General features: G+C 45.6%; 2 protein-coding genes and 1 pseudogene across 7 annotated transcripts in view; 2 read left to right on the top strand and 1 right to left on the bottom strand.

The window, feature by feature from the left end:
* Nucleotides 1-16,681, bottom strand: part of LOC307206983 (vomeronasal type-2 receptor 26-like) — a 95,756-nt gene that overhangs the window by 57,763 nt on the left and 21,312 nt on the right. For all 4 annotated transcript variants that reach the window (XM_079960553.1, XM_079960555.1, XM_079960554.1 and 1 more), the window contains 2 exons: nucleotides 15,512-15,696; nucleotides 120-237 (listed from right to left, as the gene is read on the bottom strand). In XM_079960553.1, coding sequence (XP_079816679.1) covers nucleotides 120-237; nucleotides 15,512-15,696 — 303 coding nt within the window. The remainder of the gene's footprint in view (nucleotides 1-119; nucleotides 238-15,511; nucleotides 15,697-16,681) is intronic.
* The window catches only part of LOC307206977 (vomeronasal type-2 receptor 26-like), a 56,121-nt gene that overhangs the window by 35,438 nt on the left and 4,002 nt on the right, over nucleotides 1-16,681 (top strand). The window contains exons 2-6 of one of the 2 annotated variants that reach the window (XM_079960539.1): nucleotides 572-1,149; nucleotides 1,450-2,259; nucleotides 3,350-3,577; nucleotides 5,866-5,992; nucleotides 6,265-7,479. In XM_079960539.1, coding sequence (XP_079816665.1) covers nucleotides 814-1,149; nucleotides 1,450-2,259; nucleotides 3,350-3,577; nucleotides 5,866-5,992; nucleotides 6,265-7,163 — 2,400 coding nt within the window. In that variant the 5' untranslated portion in view covers nucleotides 572-813 and the 3' untranslated portion in view covers nucleotides 7,164-7,479. The remainder of the gene's footprint in view (nucleotides 1-571; nucleotides 1,150-1,449; nucleotides 2,260-3,349; nucleotides 3,578-5,865; nucleotides 5,993-6,264; nucleotides 7,480-16,681) is intronic. The other variant, XM_079960538.1, reaches the window with a different exon arrangement.
* LOC307207261 (vomeronasal type-2 receptor 26-like) overlaps nucleotides 9,558-16,681 on the top strand; it is a 34,104-nt pseudogene continuing 26,980 nt past the window's right edge. Inside the window, exons 1-2 of the transcript XR_013843962.1 lie at nucleotides 9,558-10,136; nucleotides 10,300-12,326. The product of XR_013843962.1 is annotated as a vomeronasal type-2 receptor 26-like (transcript). The remainder of the gene's footprint in view (nucleotides 10,137-10,299; nucleotides 12,327-16,681) is intronic.

Genomic DNA, 16,681 nt, shown 5'->3' with positions numbered 1-16,681 from the left:
TATGGAGCAGCTTCCCAGTATATCACACATTTTGAGGGGCACCTTCATTTCTTACTCATAGAACACAGTATAATAGAATCATAGATTGCAGAGATGGAAGGAACCCAGAGGAATCACACCTGAAGCATCCATGACACACGGTCACCTTCGGAGGGAGTCTGTTCCACTGTTGAACAGCTCTGTGTGCTGTTTGCATCAAAGCTCCGGTCATGGAGCAGAGGTCTCCAAATTTTTGTTCTATGCTAGACAGGAAAAGGTTTGATATTAATGTAAAATGATAAATAAATATTAATCTTTGTGGATCATATAATGTTTCCTCCCTCCCATTAATATAAATATCAGTTTCACTCTTTTTAAAGGATTCATTTATTGCAGGAGGGCAATTAGGTTGTACTGGTACATGTTGTCTTTCCTGCTCACCATCCAAGAGATCAACCAGGATCTCAGGCTCTTAGACCATGACACGTGGTCACCTTCGGAGGGAGTCTGTTCCACTGTTGACCGGCTCTGTGTGCTGTTTGCATCAAAGCTCCGGTCATGGAGCAGAGATCTGCAAATTTGTATTCTATAGGTAAAGGTAAAGGGACCCCTGACCATTAGGTCCAGTCGTGGCCGACTCTGGGGTTGCGGCGTTCATCTCGCTTTATTGGCCGAGGGAGCTGGCATACAGCTTCCAGGTCATGTGGCCAGCATGTCTTTATTCTATTTATTTTTATTCTATACTAGACTGTAAATGGTTTGATATTAATGCAATAGGATTAATCAATAAATACTAATCTTTTTGGATCATATAATGTCCCCCCCCCCCATCATATGAATATCAGTTTCACTCTTTTTAAAGGATTCATTTGTTGCAGGGAGTCAACTAGGCTCTATTCGTACATGTTGTCTTTCCCGCTCACCATCCAAGAGATCAACCAGGATCTCAGGATCTTACCCAACATCACCCTGGGCTACAACCTCTATGAGAACTATTTAGATGCAAGGATGACTTCGGACGCCATGCTAGAGCTGCTTGCAGGCAGTGGATGCAATATTCCCAATTATCACTGTGGAGAACAGAATCACCTGCTGGCTGTTCTTGAAAGAAGCAACACTTTTATCTCAAGAGTGATTTCAGCCTTGTCAGGCATCTACAAAACCCCACAGGTAACTAACTAGTGGGAGAGCATGGAGGGACAGAGAATTTCAACTGCGTAAAATTCTATTTTCTCTTTGGAGGGGTCAAGTGGGGATATTTTTAAAAATGGGAAAATCCTGAGCGATGGATCCAACATCCCTTTTTCAAAACTGAACCTTCACCAAGTTTACACCTCCAGATGTTTCAGACTAAAACTCCCATCAGTGTCAGCCAGCAGAGATTTAGATAGATATCAGACATTTCATATGTTTAAATACCCGTTATGATGAAAGTAAAATAAATTGCTGATCTTTTGCTTCCCTTGCTAGATCAGTTATGGCTTCACTGCCCAGGTTCTTGAAGGTAAAACCCTGTTCCCTTTTGTCTACCGGATGACTCCCAAAGAGGAAAGTCAGTACCAGGGGATTGTTGAATTGCTCCTGTATTTTGGATGGACGTGGATTGGCCTCTGCACTCCAGACAATGACAGTGGAGAAAGATTTGCAAGTGCTGTGAAACCTCTGATGCTCAGCAGAGGGATCTGCATTGCTTTATCAAAAATAGTAACAGAAAATGATCTAAATCAATTTATCAGGCCTGGGGAACCTTTTTTCCTATGGAGACAAGTTGGGGTATTTTTTTACTATGTAACCAATGCAATGGGCATCGTTCTACTCCTGGCAATAAACATAGTATATGAGAAGGAAATAGGGGGAAAAGTCTGGATCACAACAGCTTTGCTAGAAATCGGAACTGGCTATTACATCCCTCCAAATGACTTCCAGTACCTCCATGGTTCTCTGTCCTTTGCAATTCAGACCGGAATAAGGAGCAGCAAAGGTGACAACTATTATTCGCCATCCAATCTTGTGGATTCTTTGGATGAAGCATTTCAGTGTTCATATTCAAAGCATTTGTTGTCCATGAAAGGCAGGATAAGATGCAAAGAGGAGGAGAAACTGGAGCCATTATCCCAATGGGAGCCTGAGAGAGTCCTGTTTCTAGACAGCTATGGCACTTACATCCATGTTCACGCTGTGGCTCAGGCCTTGCATGCTTCGCTTTCATCTAGATCCCAGAGGAGGCTGATGGTGGAGGAAGGAGAGCAATGGGGACCCCAAAGGCTACAGCAGTGGCAGGTATTTTCTTCCCCTTTTTTGCAAACTGCAGTCCACACAGATGCTGATCTTGACTGGGGATAAACCTGCAAAATATCATAGTTACTATTAGTATTAGCAATAGTAGCATACCGCCCAACATTGGTATTCAACTCTGTTGAAAATAGAGACGGCCCATTCCATAATGATAATGTTACTGCTTATAAAGGTAAAGGGACCCCTGACCATTAGGTCCAGTCATGGCCGACTCTGGGGTTGCAACGCTCATCTCTCTATATTGGCCGAGGGAGCTGGAGTACAGCTTCCGGGTCATGTGGCCAGCATGACTAAGCTGCTTCTGGCGAACCAGAGCAGCGCACGGAAACGCCATTTACCTTCCCGCTAGAGCGATACCTATTTATCTACTTGCACCTTCGACGTGCTTTCGAACTGCTAGGTTGGCAGGAGCAGGGACTGAGCAACGGGAGCTCACCCCGTCGCAGGGATTCAAACCGCCAACCTTCTGATCAACAAGTCCTAGGCTCTGTGGTTTAACCCACAGCGCCACCTGCGTCCTTTACTGCCTATACCCAGGGCTTTTTTTCAGAGGGGAAATCGCTGGAACTCAGTTTTGACACCTTTCAGGTGGGTGCCATTGCCATTCTCAGAGGGAGGTGTTCATGGTGAGTTCCGGCACCTTCTTTTCTAGAAAAATAGCACTGTTTATACATCTTCTTCAGTGCCTCCTCACTCTGGGCAGCTCCCTAAATAAAGAAATCCATACTAAAATATTAAACATTTAAAAATTCCCGATATAGGATTGGACAGCTTGTGAGTTGGATAATTCCACATCCGCCAACATTTCTCAAATGAAAATAGGGACATTCTAAGGAAAAGTGGGAAATTCCAGGATCAAATGAAAAACTGTCTCTAATTCAGGGACGTCCCTGGAAAATTGGGGCACTTGCAGGCACTTGCAGGCTCTGTAGTAATAGAAATGGCTGAATAGGAATTCCAGTCTACATGAGATACACGCAGGCCCCAAATCATAAGAGGTTGAAATGAGTAGGACTGAGATATCCATCTTGGCTTCAAGCTTTCTCAGTGCTGGTGCTTTCCCCTGTCATTCCAGCTTCACCCTTTCTTGAGAGAAATCCGGTGTCTGAATACTTCCAGAGGCAGGCTGTGCTTGGATGAGAACCGGGAGCTGCCAGCAGACTTCGATATTATGAACTGGGTGATGTCTCCCAATAAGTCTCATGTCATTGTGAAAATTGGGAATATAAGGAGAGAGACGTCTGCTAGCATAAAGTTCACCATTAACCCAGAAGCCATTGAGTGGCCCAAGAAATTCAACAAGGTAAGGGGAATCACAGAGAGGGGAGGCTAAGAGATCCTGAATATATTTTTCCTTGAACAACTGCTGCAAAATGACTATATCAGGTTGATCAATGATGTCTTGACCATCCGATAACAGCAGAAACACCACTCCTTCTTTCCACAGCAGCTGAGATAGGAGTAGGATTTGGGGTGCTCAAAGAAAGGATATAGCCAAGAGGTCCTTAGAAAAGACACTATCTATTTCCGAACCAGACTGAGAATTTAAGAATTCTGGACAGAATCTTTAACCGAATGGACTACGTAGATAAGAAGAAAGGGGAAAACACCTAGTAAAAGTGAACTATTGGGTTTTCAGGGACGCAGGTGGCGCTGTGGGTTAAAGCCTCAGCGCCTAGGGCTTGCCGATCGAAAGGTCGGCGGTTCGAATCCCTGCGGCGGGGTGCGCTCCCACTGCTCGGTCCCAGCGCCTGCCAACCTAGCAGTTCGAAAGCACCTCCAGGTGCAAGTAGATAAATAGGGACCGCTTACCAGCGGGAAGGTAAACGGCGTTTCCGTGTGCGGCTCTGGCTCTGGCTCTGGCTCTGGCCAGAGCCGCTTTGTCACGCTGGCCACGTGACCCGGAAGTGTCTCCGGACAGCGCTGGCCCCTGGCCTCTTAAGTGAGATGGGCGCACAACCCCAGAGTCTGTCAAGACTGGCCCGTACGGGCAGGGGTACCTTTACCTTTACCTTTATTGGGTTTTCATACATGCAGAAGGATGCAAAGCAATTTATTTTTGAAATGATAATTACTGATTTATTGTGGAATTTTTAAATTTATGGAGTATGCTCACTTGTAGATGTTGCAAATGTTAAACTATTGTACGTGCAGGAATTAAGAAGTGCACAGCTGTTGGTGAAGGATAATAAGTTTTTTTTAAAAAAAACTATTGTAATATGAGGTTAATGTTAAGGAATGGCATATGAACTAGAAATAACTAGGGAAATAGATCAGCAACAAGAGGAAACCTTGCATGCCTCAAGAACAGAGTGAGGGAAACCACTATTTGGAAAAGTCATATTAAATGTGTCTTAATCAGCGGTTGAGAGATTATCAGAATCCTGAAATTTGGGGAAATCACATTTCAGACTCCATTGCCATTTTCTTTGAAGTTTTTTTAAGTAGGGAAGCAGGTAAATGGAGAAGAGGAAACAGAGTTCTGTGGTGCAAACCTCAGTTGTCCTGAACTAATTATGAAGAACAAGATATTCTGGTCAACCCAATGGTCAGTGGGGTTGAAAGGACCCTGATGAAGGGGTCAAAGGCTGCATTCCAGAGATCCGTTTGAATTCACTCTATGTGTAAATTAAGGTAGAGGTAAAGGGACCCCTGACCATTAGGTCCAGTCGTGGCCGACTCTGGGGTTGCGGTGCTCATCTCGCTTTATTGGCTGAGGGAGCCGGCGTACAGCTTCCGGGTCATGTGGCCAGCAGGACTAAGCCGCTTCTGGTGAACCAGAACAGCACACGGAAACGCCGTTTACCTTCCTGCTGGAACGGTACCTATGTATCTACTTGCACTTTGACTTGCTTTCAAACTGCTAGGTTGGCAGGAGCAGGGACTGAGCAACGGGAGCTCACCCAGTCGTGGGGATTCAAACCGCCAATCCTCTGATCAGCATGTTCAAGGCTCTGTGGTTTAACCCACAGTGCCACCAACGTCCCTATGAGTGAATTAAAGGTAAAGGTAAAGGTACCTCTGCCCGTACGGGCCAGTCTTGACAGACTCTGGGGTTGTGCGCCCATCTCACTCAAGAGGCCGGGGGCCAGCGCTGTCCGGAGACACTTCCGGGTCACGTGGCCAGCGTGACATCGCTGCATCTGGCAAGCCAGCGCAGCACACGGAAACGCCGTTTACCTTCCCACCAGTAAGTGGTCCCTATTTATCTACTTGCACCCGGGGGTGCTTTCGAACTGCTAGGTTGGCAGGCGCTGGGACCGAGCAGCGGGAGCGCACCCGGCCGCGGGGATTAGAACTGCCGACCTTTCGATCGGCAAGCCCTAGGCGCTGAGGCTTTTACCCACAGCGCCACCCGCGTCCCTGTTTACATACCCACAAATACTCCTAAACCTCAGTTGTCCTGAACGAATTATGAAGAACAAGATATTCTGGTCACCGCAATGGCCAGTGGGGGGTTGAAAGGACCCTGATGAGGGCTCAAAAGCTGCATTCCAGAGATCCGTTTGAATTCACTCTATGAGTGAATTACATACAAACAAATACTCCTAACTCTTCCTCTTTGTTGCAACTTCTTGTCCTTCTGGTTAGGCCGTACCTCGTTCCAGGTGTACAGAAAGATGTCGACCTGGATATGCCAAGGTGGTTCTAGAAGGAAAGCCAATTTGCTGCTATGCTTGTGCTCGGTGTGCAGAAGGGACCTTCTCCGCCCAGGAAGGTGGGTGACTCCAAGGGGGAAGGAATTTCTGGAGAGAGTAAACACAGGGCAGAAATCCAGTCTCACACAATTTTTGTGAGAATTCTGCAGACATTGTGGAATGTGGCTCCTTCCTCAACTTCTTTAGGATTAATCCCCTTCATTACATCCTGGAAGAGAGTTGAAAGGAATGATCATAAGGAAGAAATCTCTAGGATTTCTTCAAATCGTAATCAAGTTCAGATCATTAGGGATGTAAGTGATGCTGCAGCCACTCTTTTTCTCTTCCCCAGATGCAGAACATTGCACCAAATGCCCAGAAGATCACCATTCAAATAAGGACAGAGATCAATGTGTCCCCAAGATTACCACCTTCCTGACTTATGGAGAGTATCTGGGAATTGTTTTAGCTTTCATTGCCCTCTTCTTGTTCTTAACAGCAGGCATTGTGTTGGGAATCTTCATTAAATACAAGGAAACTCCCATAGTCAAAGCCAACAACCGGGACCTCTCCTACATCCTCCTCGTCTCCCTCCTGCTTTCCTTTTGGTCCTCCTTCCTCTTCATCGGGCGCCCAAGGAAAGAGACCTGCCTTCTCCGACAAACGGCCTTCAGCATCATCTTCTCAGTTGCTGTTTCTTCTGTCTTGGCAAAGACCATCACGGTGGTGCTGGCCTTCCTGGCCACAAAGCCCGGGAACAGGGTGAGGAGATGGCTGGGCAAGAGTATGGCCAACTCCATTGTCATCTCCTGTTCTGGAGGGCAAGTTCTCATCTGCACCATCTGGCTGGGCTCTTCTCCCCCATTCCCAGAGCCCGACATGCACTCCCAGATGGAAGAGATCATCCTGCAATGCAACGAAGGGTCTGTGGCCATGTTCTACGTTGCCCTCGGCTACATGGGCTTCTTGGCTGCCACCTGCTTCACGGTGGCTTTCCTAGCCAGGAAGCTGCCTGGCTCCTTCAACGAAGCCAAGCTGATCACCTTCAGCATGCTGGTCTTCTGCAGTGTTTGGGTGTCTTTTGTGCCCACCTACCTGAGCACCAAGGGCAAGTACATGGTGGCCGTGCAGATCTTCTCTATGTTGGCCTCCAGTGCTGGGCTTCTGGGCTGCATCTTCCTTCCCAAGTGCTACATTATTGTCCTGAGGCCTGATCTGAACACAAAGGAGCACCTGACAACCAGAAATTAAGGGGACGTCTGATTCTTAAAATAGTCCATGTTCCCGATGCCCAGAAGTGCATAAAGGAAACACAGATACTCATCCATGTTGCTCCTTCTCCACCTCTGAAAGAGATTATGTTCATTCTTAGCCCAGGTTTTGTGTAGTCCTGTTGACATGAACACTAAGATGGGAGGAAATGTTTTGCTACCTTGCCTTGCCCATGACTACATTGAGTCCTGATCTACTGCCCTTAGTTTGTAAACTATTATCTTTTAATAATTTTGTGTTTGGGGAACTTATATTTATCTCACAACCAGATAAGCTGGAGGGAGAGAGGGGTTAGGTTTTTAGTCTGTTTCCTTTGTCAATACTACCTATTAGCCATATTGACTCTAATATTCCACAATACTGTTTGGTTATGCCAGTTCTATGTATTCAATTTTCTATGCTGTATTTCCCACATTGATGCGCTATCATTCATAAGTTCACTTCACATCATTTCGTTCTCCTAAGCTTTGTAAATAAATAAACTGAGAAATTCATTAAAGACATCTTCTGTAGTCTGTTGGTTTAAGAGAGGGGAGAGGGAACTCCGGCGCTCACGGGAGTGGCAGGCCGCCTACGCCAATCTGGGTGAGTCATTGTGAAAGGAGGTGGGGAGAGTAGAGGTGGGGAAGGCAATGGGTCACGAAAGGCAGCAGTAGAAACAGGGAGAGGAGGGGCGGGGTTTAGTGGGGAGTGGTCATGCCCACTAGGCAGGGCAAGGCAAAGCTGGGAGGAGCCTGTGGCTTGACTTATTTCATTATTATTACTAATATTAATTAGTAAGGAAATATTAATTTGGGGAAATGTATATTATATTATATTATATTATATTATATTATATTATATTATATTATATTATATTATATTATATTATATTATATTATTAAAAATAAGTTTTATTAACAGGCCAATCACATCACATTATCCAAATTACATTAGTTCCAAATTATACAGCCAAATTTTAAATTTTGTTTGGGGTACCCATACATCAAGCTCCAAACGAGTCCAAACATCACTTATATTGCTGCTTTAATTAAACAGTTCTATCCAGTTCAATCCAGATAGTCCTTTATTACTTTCTTCATCTTCTTGTTGTTATCCTATATTCCTTTCTTTGCGATCTCTGATAATCTTCACAAGCATATTAGAGACAGGCATCCTCTGTGTGGGTTTTGTACTATCCAAAGCTCATATCGTTCAGGGACAGCCGCCATTCCACGCTTCCATAAAAAATTAATCTTCGGTCTGTCCTTTAATTTTCTCAGGCTTGCCAAGTATATCAGGAGGGCTCTGTCAGGTTAAGATCACATTCCAATCATCATTCACATTCCGATAGTCCTGATCCTCCTCCCTCCGTCTTTCTTAGACAAGCCTGTCTTAGCGAGACGCCATTTTTAGCTGCGTCATAAAATTTTCCTCCGTTCTCGTTGTTTACCAATCATCTCTTTAACTATAATCCACTCCACACAGTTCTTGAATTCCTGCTTGTGGTTAGTAAAACGCAACAATCTTATTTCTTTCTGGGGTGGAGGGTTATTAATATCACATAATGCAAAGAAAAGAAAAGTTTTTTCCTTCACCCTCCCTTCATTCCAAACATACAGTTTCTTAATGGTGGTTCATCAGTTGATTTACTTATCCATCCGTCACTCCGGTCACAGAGATCTATTAATCAGCAGTCTTATCTCCCGAACTTTGCTTGATGCATGTGTTTTAACTTCATTCCAATCATATGTTTCCAATTATAATTCTGAGCTAAAGCAAACCAGCACGTGCTGATTGGAACCGGCGTCAGGAAGAGCCGACCTCATAGAGGGCTCGTGCCAAGTGACTGGCACCCCCTTCTCTCGAATCCGGGGGTGCATTGTGGACACCGCTGGCAAGGCAGCCCCCCCCATCTCCTTGGGGGGGGAGGTAGGAAGACTGCATACTTCCCATAGCAGCCTCTTAATTACCTCGTATGGGTCGGAGAGATGTTATTGTCGGCCATCTTCCAATGCGCCACCTGGTGCCCCCCTTTTTTGCCCCATAGGACGCACCGCCCCATAGGACGCACCTAATTTTTTGGGAGGGGAATAAAGAAAAAAAGCCCCCAGAACAGCCTGCTATCCACAAGCCTAGGGAGCCGCGCCAGTCTCCCCAAGCTTGCGGAGAGCTGCGCAAAGCCCGGGCGCGCTCTTCAGCACGCACCAGGCTTCAGAATGCAGGCAGCTCTGCGAAACCTTCGCGCCGGTCTCCCAAGGGTTGCGCAGAGCTTCCTGAAGCCTGGAGAGCGAGAGGGGTCGGTGCGCACCAACCCCTCTCGCTCTCCAGGCTTCAGCGAAAGCCTGCATTCGCCCCATAGGACACACACACATTTTCCCTTTTGGGGCTTTCCAAACTGTGTGCTCCTCCCACGGCTGCAAAAGGGCTAGTTGAACTGAATCCCTATGTTGCGAAATGAGGCATGTCTCCAAAGTGTGTCACCAACATGGAAAGTTCTGCTCTAGAACCAGCCTTTGGCTAACTGAACAATGCATGGCCTTTTCAACATGCTTGTGGATTGGGAGGTTGGCTTATGAGTTCGTTTTCGTTTTTAATACATATGTTTTGTGTTTTTATGCTGAAAGCCGCCCTGAGAGCTTCAGGGTTTAATCAATCAATCAATCAATCAATCAATCGATTGATTTATTGATTAATGATTGTGGCATTTTCCCAGACTCTGGAGGTGAATTGTTTACTTTTCTCACAGAACTGCGAGGAAGAGAGGCCCCCGAAGACCCCCACTTGCCTGGGTTCCATTATCTCCTGGGTGCACAAGGTCTTCAGAAGAGCGCTGCCGCCAACACCACCAGTGCCACCGGGGCAACCCAGTACAAGAGGCAACAGTGGGGCGCAGGGAGAAAGTAGGCCACTTTGCACGTGGCTCAGGCGCTGGATGCGGCAGCATCGCAGCTATGTCCACCCCAAACCAAGGTGAGGAGGAGTTGGGAGGCTTTTGTCACACCCCAGGGGTGACACTTGGGGCCATACCCCCCCCCCCGCACCCCACCTTCCTCCGCCAGTGGTGGCAGGGGAAGTAGCACCTGGAGACGCCCCAGTCCCTAAGGGACATTTTCTTTTTGTTGTGCTTGCACAGGTCTTAATCCTTGTAGTCCAAATTGGAGAGGAGGAATAAAAGATCTGAGCGCGGAGGCAAGCGGGGCGAGAAACCCAAACTCTCATGGCCCTACGCCAGCGTCCCACACGGCCAGCCCCAGTCCTGGAGCCTGTCACCTTTTGTGATGGTGGAGCGGAACAGAGAAGACAGCGGGCAAAGGGTGGATGGGGAAGGAGAAGTGCGAGAGAACGACAGCGTCTGCGGTTGCGGAGGAGAAGGAGAAGGCAGGACTGAGAGGGGAACGATCCTGGAAGGTGGCTTGAAAAGAAAGGGCAATATGGCGTAGAAAAACTGCTAGCTCATGCTGCCCATGCCCAAAGGAGGAGGAAGGAAAGGAGAAAAGAAAGCGAGCATTACTTCCGGGTTTTGCCATTTGCGCATGCGCAGACGCTCAAAATGAAGTCACGTGCTTGTATGGAAGCAACAATTTGCGACCCGCACACGCACAGTCGTGTGTTGCTTTCACTTCACGATGCAAAGGGGGCTCCGGAATGGATCCTGTTCGCATCCAGAGGTACCACTGTATACTAATGAGAGACTTAAATGGAGTTAAATCGTTAGAGATGGGAGTTATTTGCCCAATCAAGTGAGGCAGGGATTTTATGAAACAGATCAAATAAATAAATAAATAAATAAATATTGATAAAAAATAAATAAAACTGCTAGAATGCTAGCCTGGCTTGTGCACAGACAATTTGCTTATGAGTAGAGAAATTTCTGCTCAAAGACGGGGAGCAAGTTGGTTCCATGTGCAACAGAAGCTCACCTTCCCCAAAACATGTTGAAGGGGAAGGGGCGCCTAAGGCTCAGGACAACCTTTCTCCCCTCCACCAACCCCAGAGAGCTTCCCTCTGTTGGAGAAGCCTTTCAAAGATGGGGTGGAAATTCACTTGAAGTGGCTTCAAAGCCACCAACACACTACTTCCCTTCAGGGAGAGAACCAGAAGAGAGTGGCAGGAATCAAGCAGCCCAGACCCACCCAAAGTGGCCAGAGGGTGGGCTTGAGAAAACCCTTCCCATCGCAGGCTCTACTAGTCTCTGTCTCTAGCAGCCTCCAGGAAACAAGATCCCACCACCACGTATCCCGTTCACAGTACTGAGGATTCTCAGCATTCTCCATTTATTCCTTCATATTTATTTACTTATTGAATCCATATACCGCCCTATGCCTGGAGGCCTTAGGGCAGTTCAGAGAGCAAAATCAAAATATAAAACCACAATATATATAATCAAAATAAAAACAACAACCCAATAACAGCCTCAGCCCTCCCAAACCCCCCCCCCCACATTTTAAAAGGGCTTAGGATGCCTGGGATGCAAGGCTGGGACTCCTTCATCTGGCTGTTGTCCATCCCTGACTCTCCCACCTCTTCTTAAAAACCTCCAATGAATCATAGAATGGGAGACTTGGAAAGGGAACCCAAGGTCCTCTAGTCCAACCCTCTGCTATGCAGGAATCTCAGCTGAAGAATCCCAACAGATGGCCATCCAACCTCTGCTTCAAAACCTCCAAAGAAGGAGCGTCCATGGTCGGATCCAGCTCCTTCTTTGGTGGTCTTGAAGAAAGTTCAGGCCAAACTTCCAACTCCCAAACACACCCCTTGACTTCTGTCCAATGTGTTTTTCTCCAGTTCTGCACCTGCCACTTGAGCCATTCAAGACTTCAGAAAGTTATTGTGGTGAAACTTATTCCACTTGGAATAATCAAAATTATAGTCATCTCATCTTCTGAAAGCTCAGGAGATATTTCGGGAGATTGCATGAGCCTCAGAAAGAAGCATGACAATCTTAATTGCACTGTGTCTGGGAAAGAAAAAGTTAGTGCAGAGAATATTTCCTGTGATGCAGACAGACTGAGTCAAGCTGTAGAACTGGCGAAAGAGGGGTGTGCCTGCCTTGTGCTTCCTAGCTCTGAAGGTAGAGTTGAAAACCACCCAGATTGGCAAAGCCCACCCAGTCTGGTCTTGCAAGAGTCTTTGGGTTCTTCTGCTTTGCCTCCTTGGCAAGTAAGAGGAGGAGGAGGCAGAGCCAGAATGAGATCCCTGTTCCTTCTGTTGCTGCTTCTGCAGCTCATGATGCCCTTTGGAGTCTGCGGGAACCACATGGCGAAATGCCCCTTGAATCTGGTCAGGGATGAAATGGATGCTCGCAATTACTACCGGCCTGGACACTTTCTCATCAGTGGGATCATATCTCCAAAAAGCTTTTATAAGGAAACTCCATACGTCTTTTCTCAGACACCCTTCGCCAGGATTGAAAAGTATGTACTTCACAGTTTCATGGTCCTCCAGTCCTTCTAGTGGTTCCTATTTATCAAGGAAATAGCTTCTTTCTCAAGGCTGGGGAGCTAAGGGCTGATGTTGGAGGACTACCGTGACCTGACCACTGGTCTTGCTGGCTGGGGGTGATGGGAGCTGGGGGTCTAGTATAAGATTCCACACAAACCTCTCCTATTTCCATGTTCTCTGGGTCTTCCTTAGTGAAACACTCTCCTACCTTTGATTCTGTGTTGCTTTTAGTAGAATGCAAGGATGCCAATCAATCTGGTCAGGGTTCAAAAGGATGCACTGAATTTTCCCACCTCCAGAATGCCCTGAAACTCAGGCAATTTCCCAGGCTCAAAGGTTTCATTCACTATTATTCCATTTGGACAATTCAGAAACTGTCGTTAAGGAATGTTACAGTTTTACAAATGGAATTTTAATATCCTCTAGGTGACTTTCGGTGGCTGAAGAGCAGGAAAGATGTGCTTTAATTGAAATGATGAATAAAATAATATGAATCAGGAGACTTCCTTGTTTGTGGAGTAAGGTTTCTAAAATGTGAAAAGGAATTATTCCTTTTTTCACATACACAAATGGCCTCATTTCTAAATAGTGAGATGTTTCCTAACCCAGAGGGTGGCATTAAACTCAAGCAAATTCCAAGCTGCTAAGATTATTTTATATTTATTCTATTTGGATCATTTGTGAAGAACCTTAGCACTTTATACAATACCACAGGAGACCTACAGCCCACCATGGGGAAATCTGTCTCAGCTACATTAAAGGTTTCCTCCTCTAATCCCAGCACTTTCCCCTTTCTGTCATTTTTTTTTTTTTTTTAAATAGAAGCATTTTAAGAAACTCCTGAAAATGGGTGGATTTTTATGGACGAAGAGCAGGAATGATATGCTTCAAATAAAATGTTTATATAAAATAATACAGAACAGGGGGTGTCCTCACTGGTGGAGTCACTTATCCAAAATATGGGCAAAATTATAGATTTTACCACACACACAAACCTGAAAGCCACCAGGCCTCATCTGTAACTAAAAGGGGACTGAGGTATTTGGTGCTTCTCCTCGTTCAATAAAATTGTCTCTTTATTGCAGGGAGGCACCTAGGCTCTACTGACACATGTTGTCTTTCCTGTTCATCATCCAAGAGATCAAACAGGATCTCAGGCTCTTACCCAACATCACCCTGGGCTACAACATCTATGATACCTATAGTATCATATAGTACCCCTTGGTAAAAGCAGCAAAAGCAGCCTTTGCAGCAACTTCCCAGTATATCACAAATTTTAAGGGCTGCATTCATTTCTTACTCATAGAACACAGTATAATAGAATCATAGAGTTGCAGACTTGGGAGGGACCTGGAGGGATCTCACCTGAAGCATCCATGACACACGGTCACCTTCGGAGGGAGTCTGTTCCACTGCTGACTCTGTTTGCATCAAAGCTCCGGTCATGGAGCAGAGATTCCCAAATTTTTGTTCTATGCTAGACAGGAAAAGTTTTGATATTCATGCAAAAGATTGAATGAATGAATGAATGAATGAATGAATGAATACTAATTCTGTGGATCATATAATATTCACCTCCCCACTCATATGAATATCAGTTTAACTCTTTTTAAAGGATTCATTTATTGCAGGGAGGGAACTAGGATCTACTGGCATGTGTTGACTTTCCTTTTCACCATCCAAGAGATCAACCAGGATCTCAGCCTCTTGCCCAACATTACTCTAGGCTACAACATCTATGAGAACTATTTCAATGCAAAGATGACTTCGGACGCCATGCTAGAGCTGCTTGCAGGCAGTGGATGCAGTATTCCCAATTATCACTGTGGAGAACAGAATCACCTTCTGGCTGTTCTTGAAAGAAGCAATACTGTCATCTCAAAAGTGATTTCAGCCTTGTCAGGCATCTACAAAATCCCACAGGTAAGTAGTGGGAGAGCATGGAGGGAAAGAGAATTTCAGCTGCGTAAAATACTACTTTCTCTTTGGATAGGTCAAGCAGGGATATTTTTAAAAATGGGAAAATCCTGAGCTATGGATCCAACATCCCTTTTTCAAAACTGAGCCTTTACCAACTTGACACCTCCAGATGTTTCCGACTAAAACTCCCATCAGCCTCAGCCAGCAGAGATTTAGATAGATATCAGTCATTTCAAATGATTAAAATATGTGTTATGCCGAAATAAAATTAAATTGCTGATCTTTTGCTTTCCTTACTAGTTCAATTATGGCTTCACTGCCCAGGTTCTCGAAGGTAAAACCCTGTTCCCTTTTGTCTACCAGATGACTCCCAAAGAGGAAAGTGAGTACCAGGGGATTGCTGAATTGCTCCTGCATTTTGGATGGACGTGGATTGGCCTCTGCACTCCAGACAATGACAGTGGAGAAAGATTTGCGAGCGCTGTGAAACCTCTGATGCTCAGCAAAGGGATCTGCATTGCTTTATCAAAAAGGGTACCAGAAACCTTTAATCAAGAATTTATTACGTATGTGGAACCTTTTTTCCTATGGAGAGAAGTTGGGGTATTTCTTTGCTATATAACCAATGGAGCGGGTATCATACCACTCATAGTAATACACACATTATATGTGAAGGAAATAGGGGCGAAAGTCTGGATCACAACAGCTTCGCTTGAAATCAGAATTGGCTTTTACCTCCATCCAAATTACTTCCAGCACTTCCATGGTTCTCTGTCCTTTGCAATTCAGACTGGAATAGAGCACAGCAGATATAAAACGCAGTTCAATTTTCTTCCAGATTTTTTGGAAGAAGCTTTTCAGTGCTCATATTCAAAGCATCTGTTGTCAGTGAAAGGCAGGATAAGATGCAAAGAGGAGGAGAAACTGGAGCCATTGCCCCAAGGGGAGTATGAGAGAGCCCTGTCTTATGACAGCTATGGCACTTACATCCATGTTCAGGCTGTGGCTCAGGCCTTGCATGCTTCGCTTTCATCGAGATCCCAGAGGAGGCTGGTGGTGGAGGAAGGAGAGCAATGGGGACCCCAAAGGCTACAACCGTGGCAGGTATTTCCTTCCCCCTTTTGCAAACTGCAGTCCACACAGATGCTGATCTTGACTGGGGATAGACCTGTAAAATATCGTAGTTACTATTAGTATTAGTAATAGTAACATACCACCCAACATTTCTCTGATGAAAATAGAACCATCCCATTCCATAACGATAATTTTACTGTTTAGAGCCAGGGCTTTTTTTGAGGGGGGAACTCACTGGAACTCAGTTTTGGCACCTCTCAGGTGGGTGCCATTTTCATTCTCAGAGGGAGGTGTTCATGGTGAGTTCCGGCACCTTCTTTCCTAGAAAAATAGCACTGTTTATACAACACACATCTTTTTGGATTCCCTCAGCACTCTGGGCAGCTCCCAACATAAAGAATCAGGGACATCTCTGGAAAATTGGGGCCCTTGTAGGGTCTGTAGTAATGGAAATCGCCGAATAGGAATTCTAGTCTACATGAGATACACGCAGGCCCCAAATCAGAAGAGGTTGAAGTGAGTAGGACTGAGATATCCATCTTAGCTTCCAGGTTTCTCAGTGCTGGTGCTTTCCCTTGTCATTCCAGCTTCACCCTTTCTTAAGAGAAATCCGGTGTCTGAATACTTCCAGAGGCAGGCTGTGCTTGGATGAGAACTGGGAGCTGCCAGTGGACTTCGATATTTTGAACTGGGTGATGTCTCCCAATAAGTCTTGTGACCTTGTGAAAATTGGGAATATAAGGAGAGAGACGTCTGCTGGCATAAAGTTCACCATTAACCCAGAAGCCATTGAGTGGCCCAAGGAATTCAACAAGGTAAGGGGAATCACAGAGAGGGGAGGCTAGGAGATGCTTATTATGTTTTTCCTTAAACAACCTCTGAAAAATGACCATATCAGGTTGAGCAATGGTGTCTTGAACGTCGATAACAGCTGCAACCACCACTCCTTTCCACAGCAGCTGAGATAGGAGGGGAATTTGGGGTGCTCAAAGAAAGGATAGAGCCCAGAGGTCCTCAGAGAAGACACCAGAATCTTTGACAGAAAAGACTACGTAGATAAGAAGAAAAGGGAAAGCCCC

This window comes from Podarcis cretensis, assembly GCF_951804945.1.
Source record: "Podarcis cretensis genome assembly, chromosome: 18".
Taxonomy (NCBI): Eukaryota; Metazoa; Chordata; class Lepidosauria; order Squamata; family Lacertidae; genus Podarcis; species Podarcis cretensis.
This window is presented reverse-complemented; position numbering and strand designations above follow the sequence as displayed.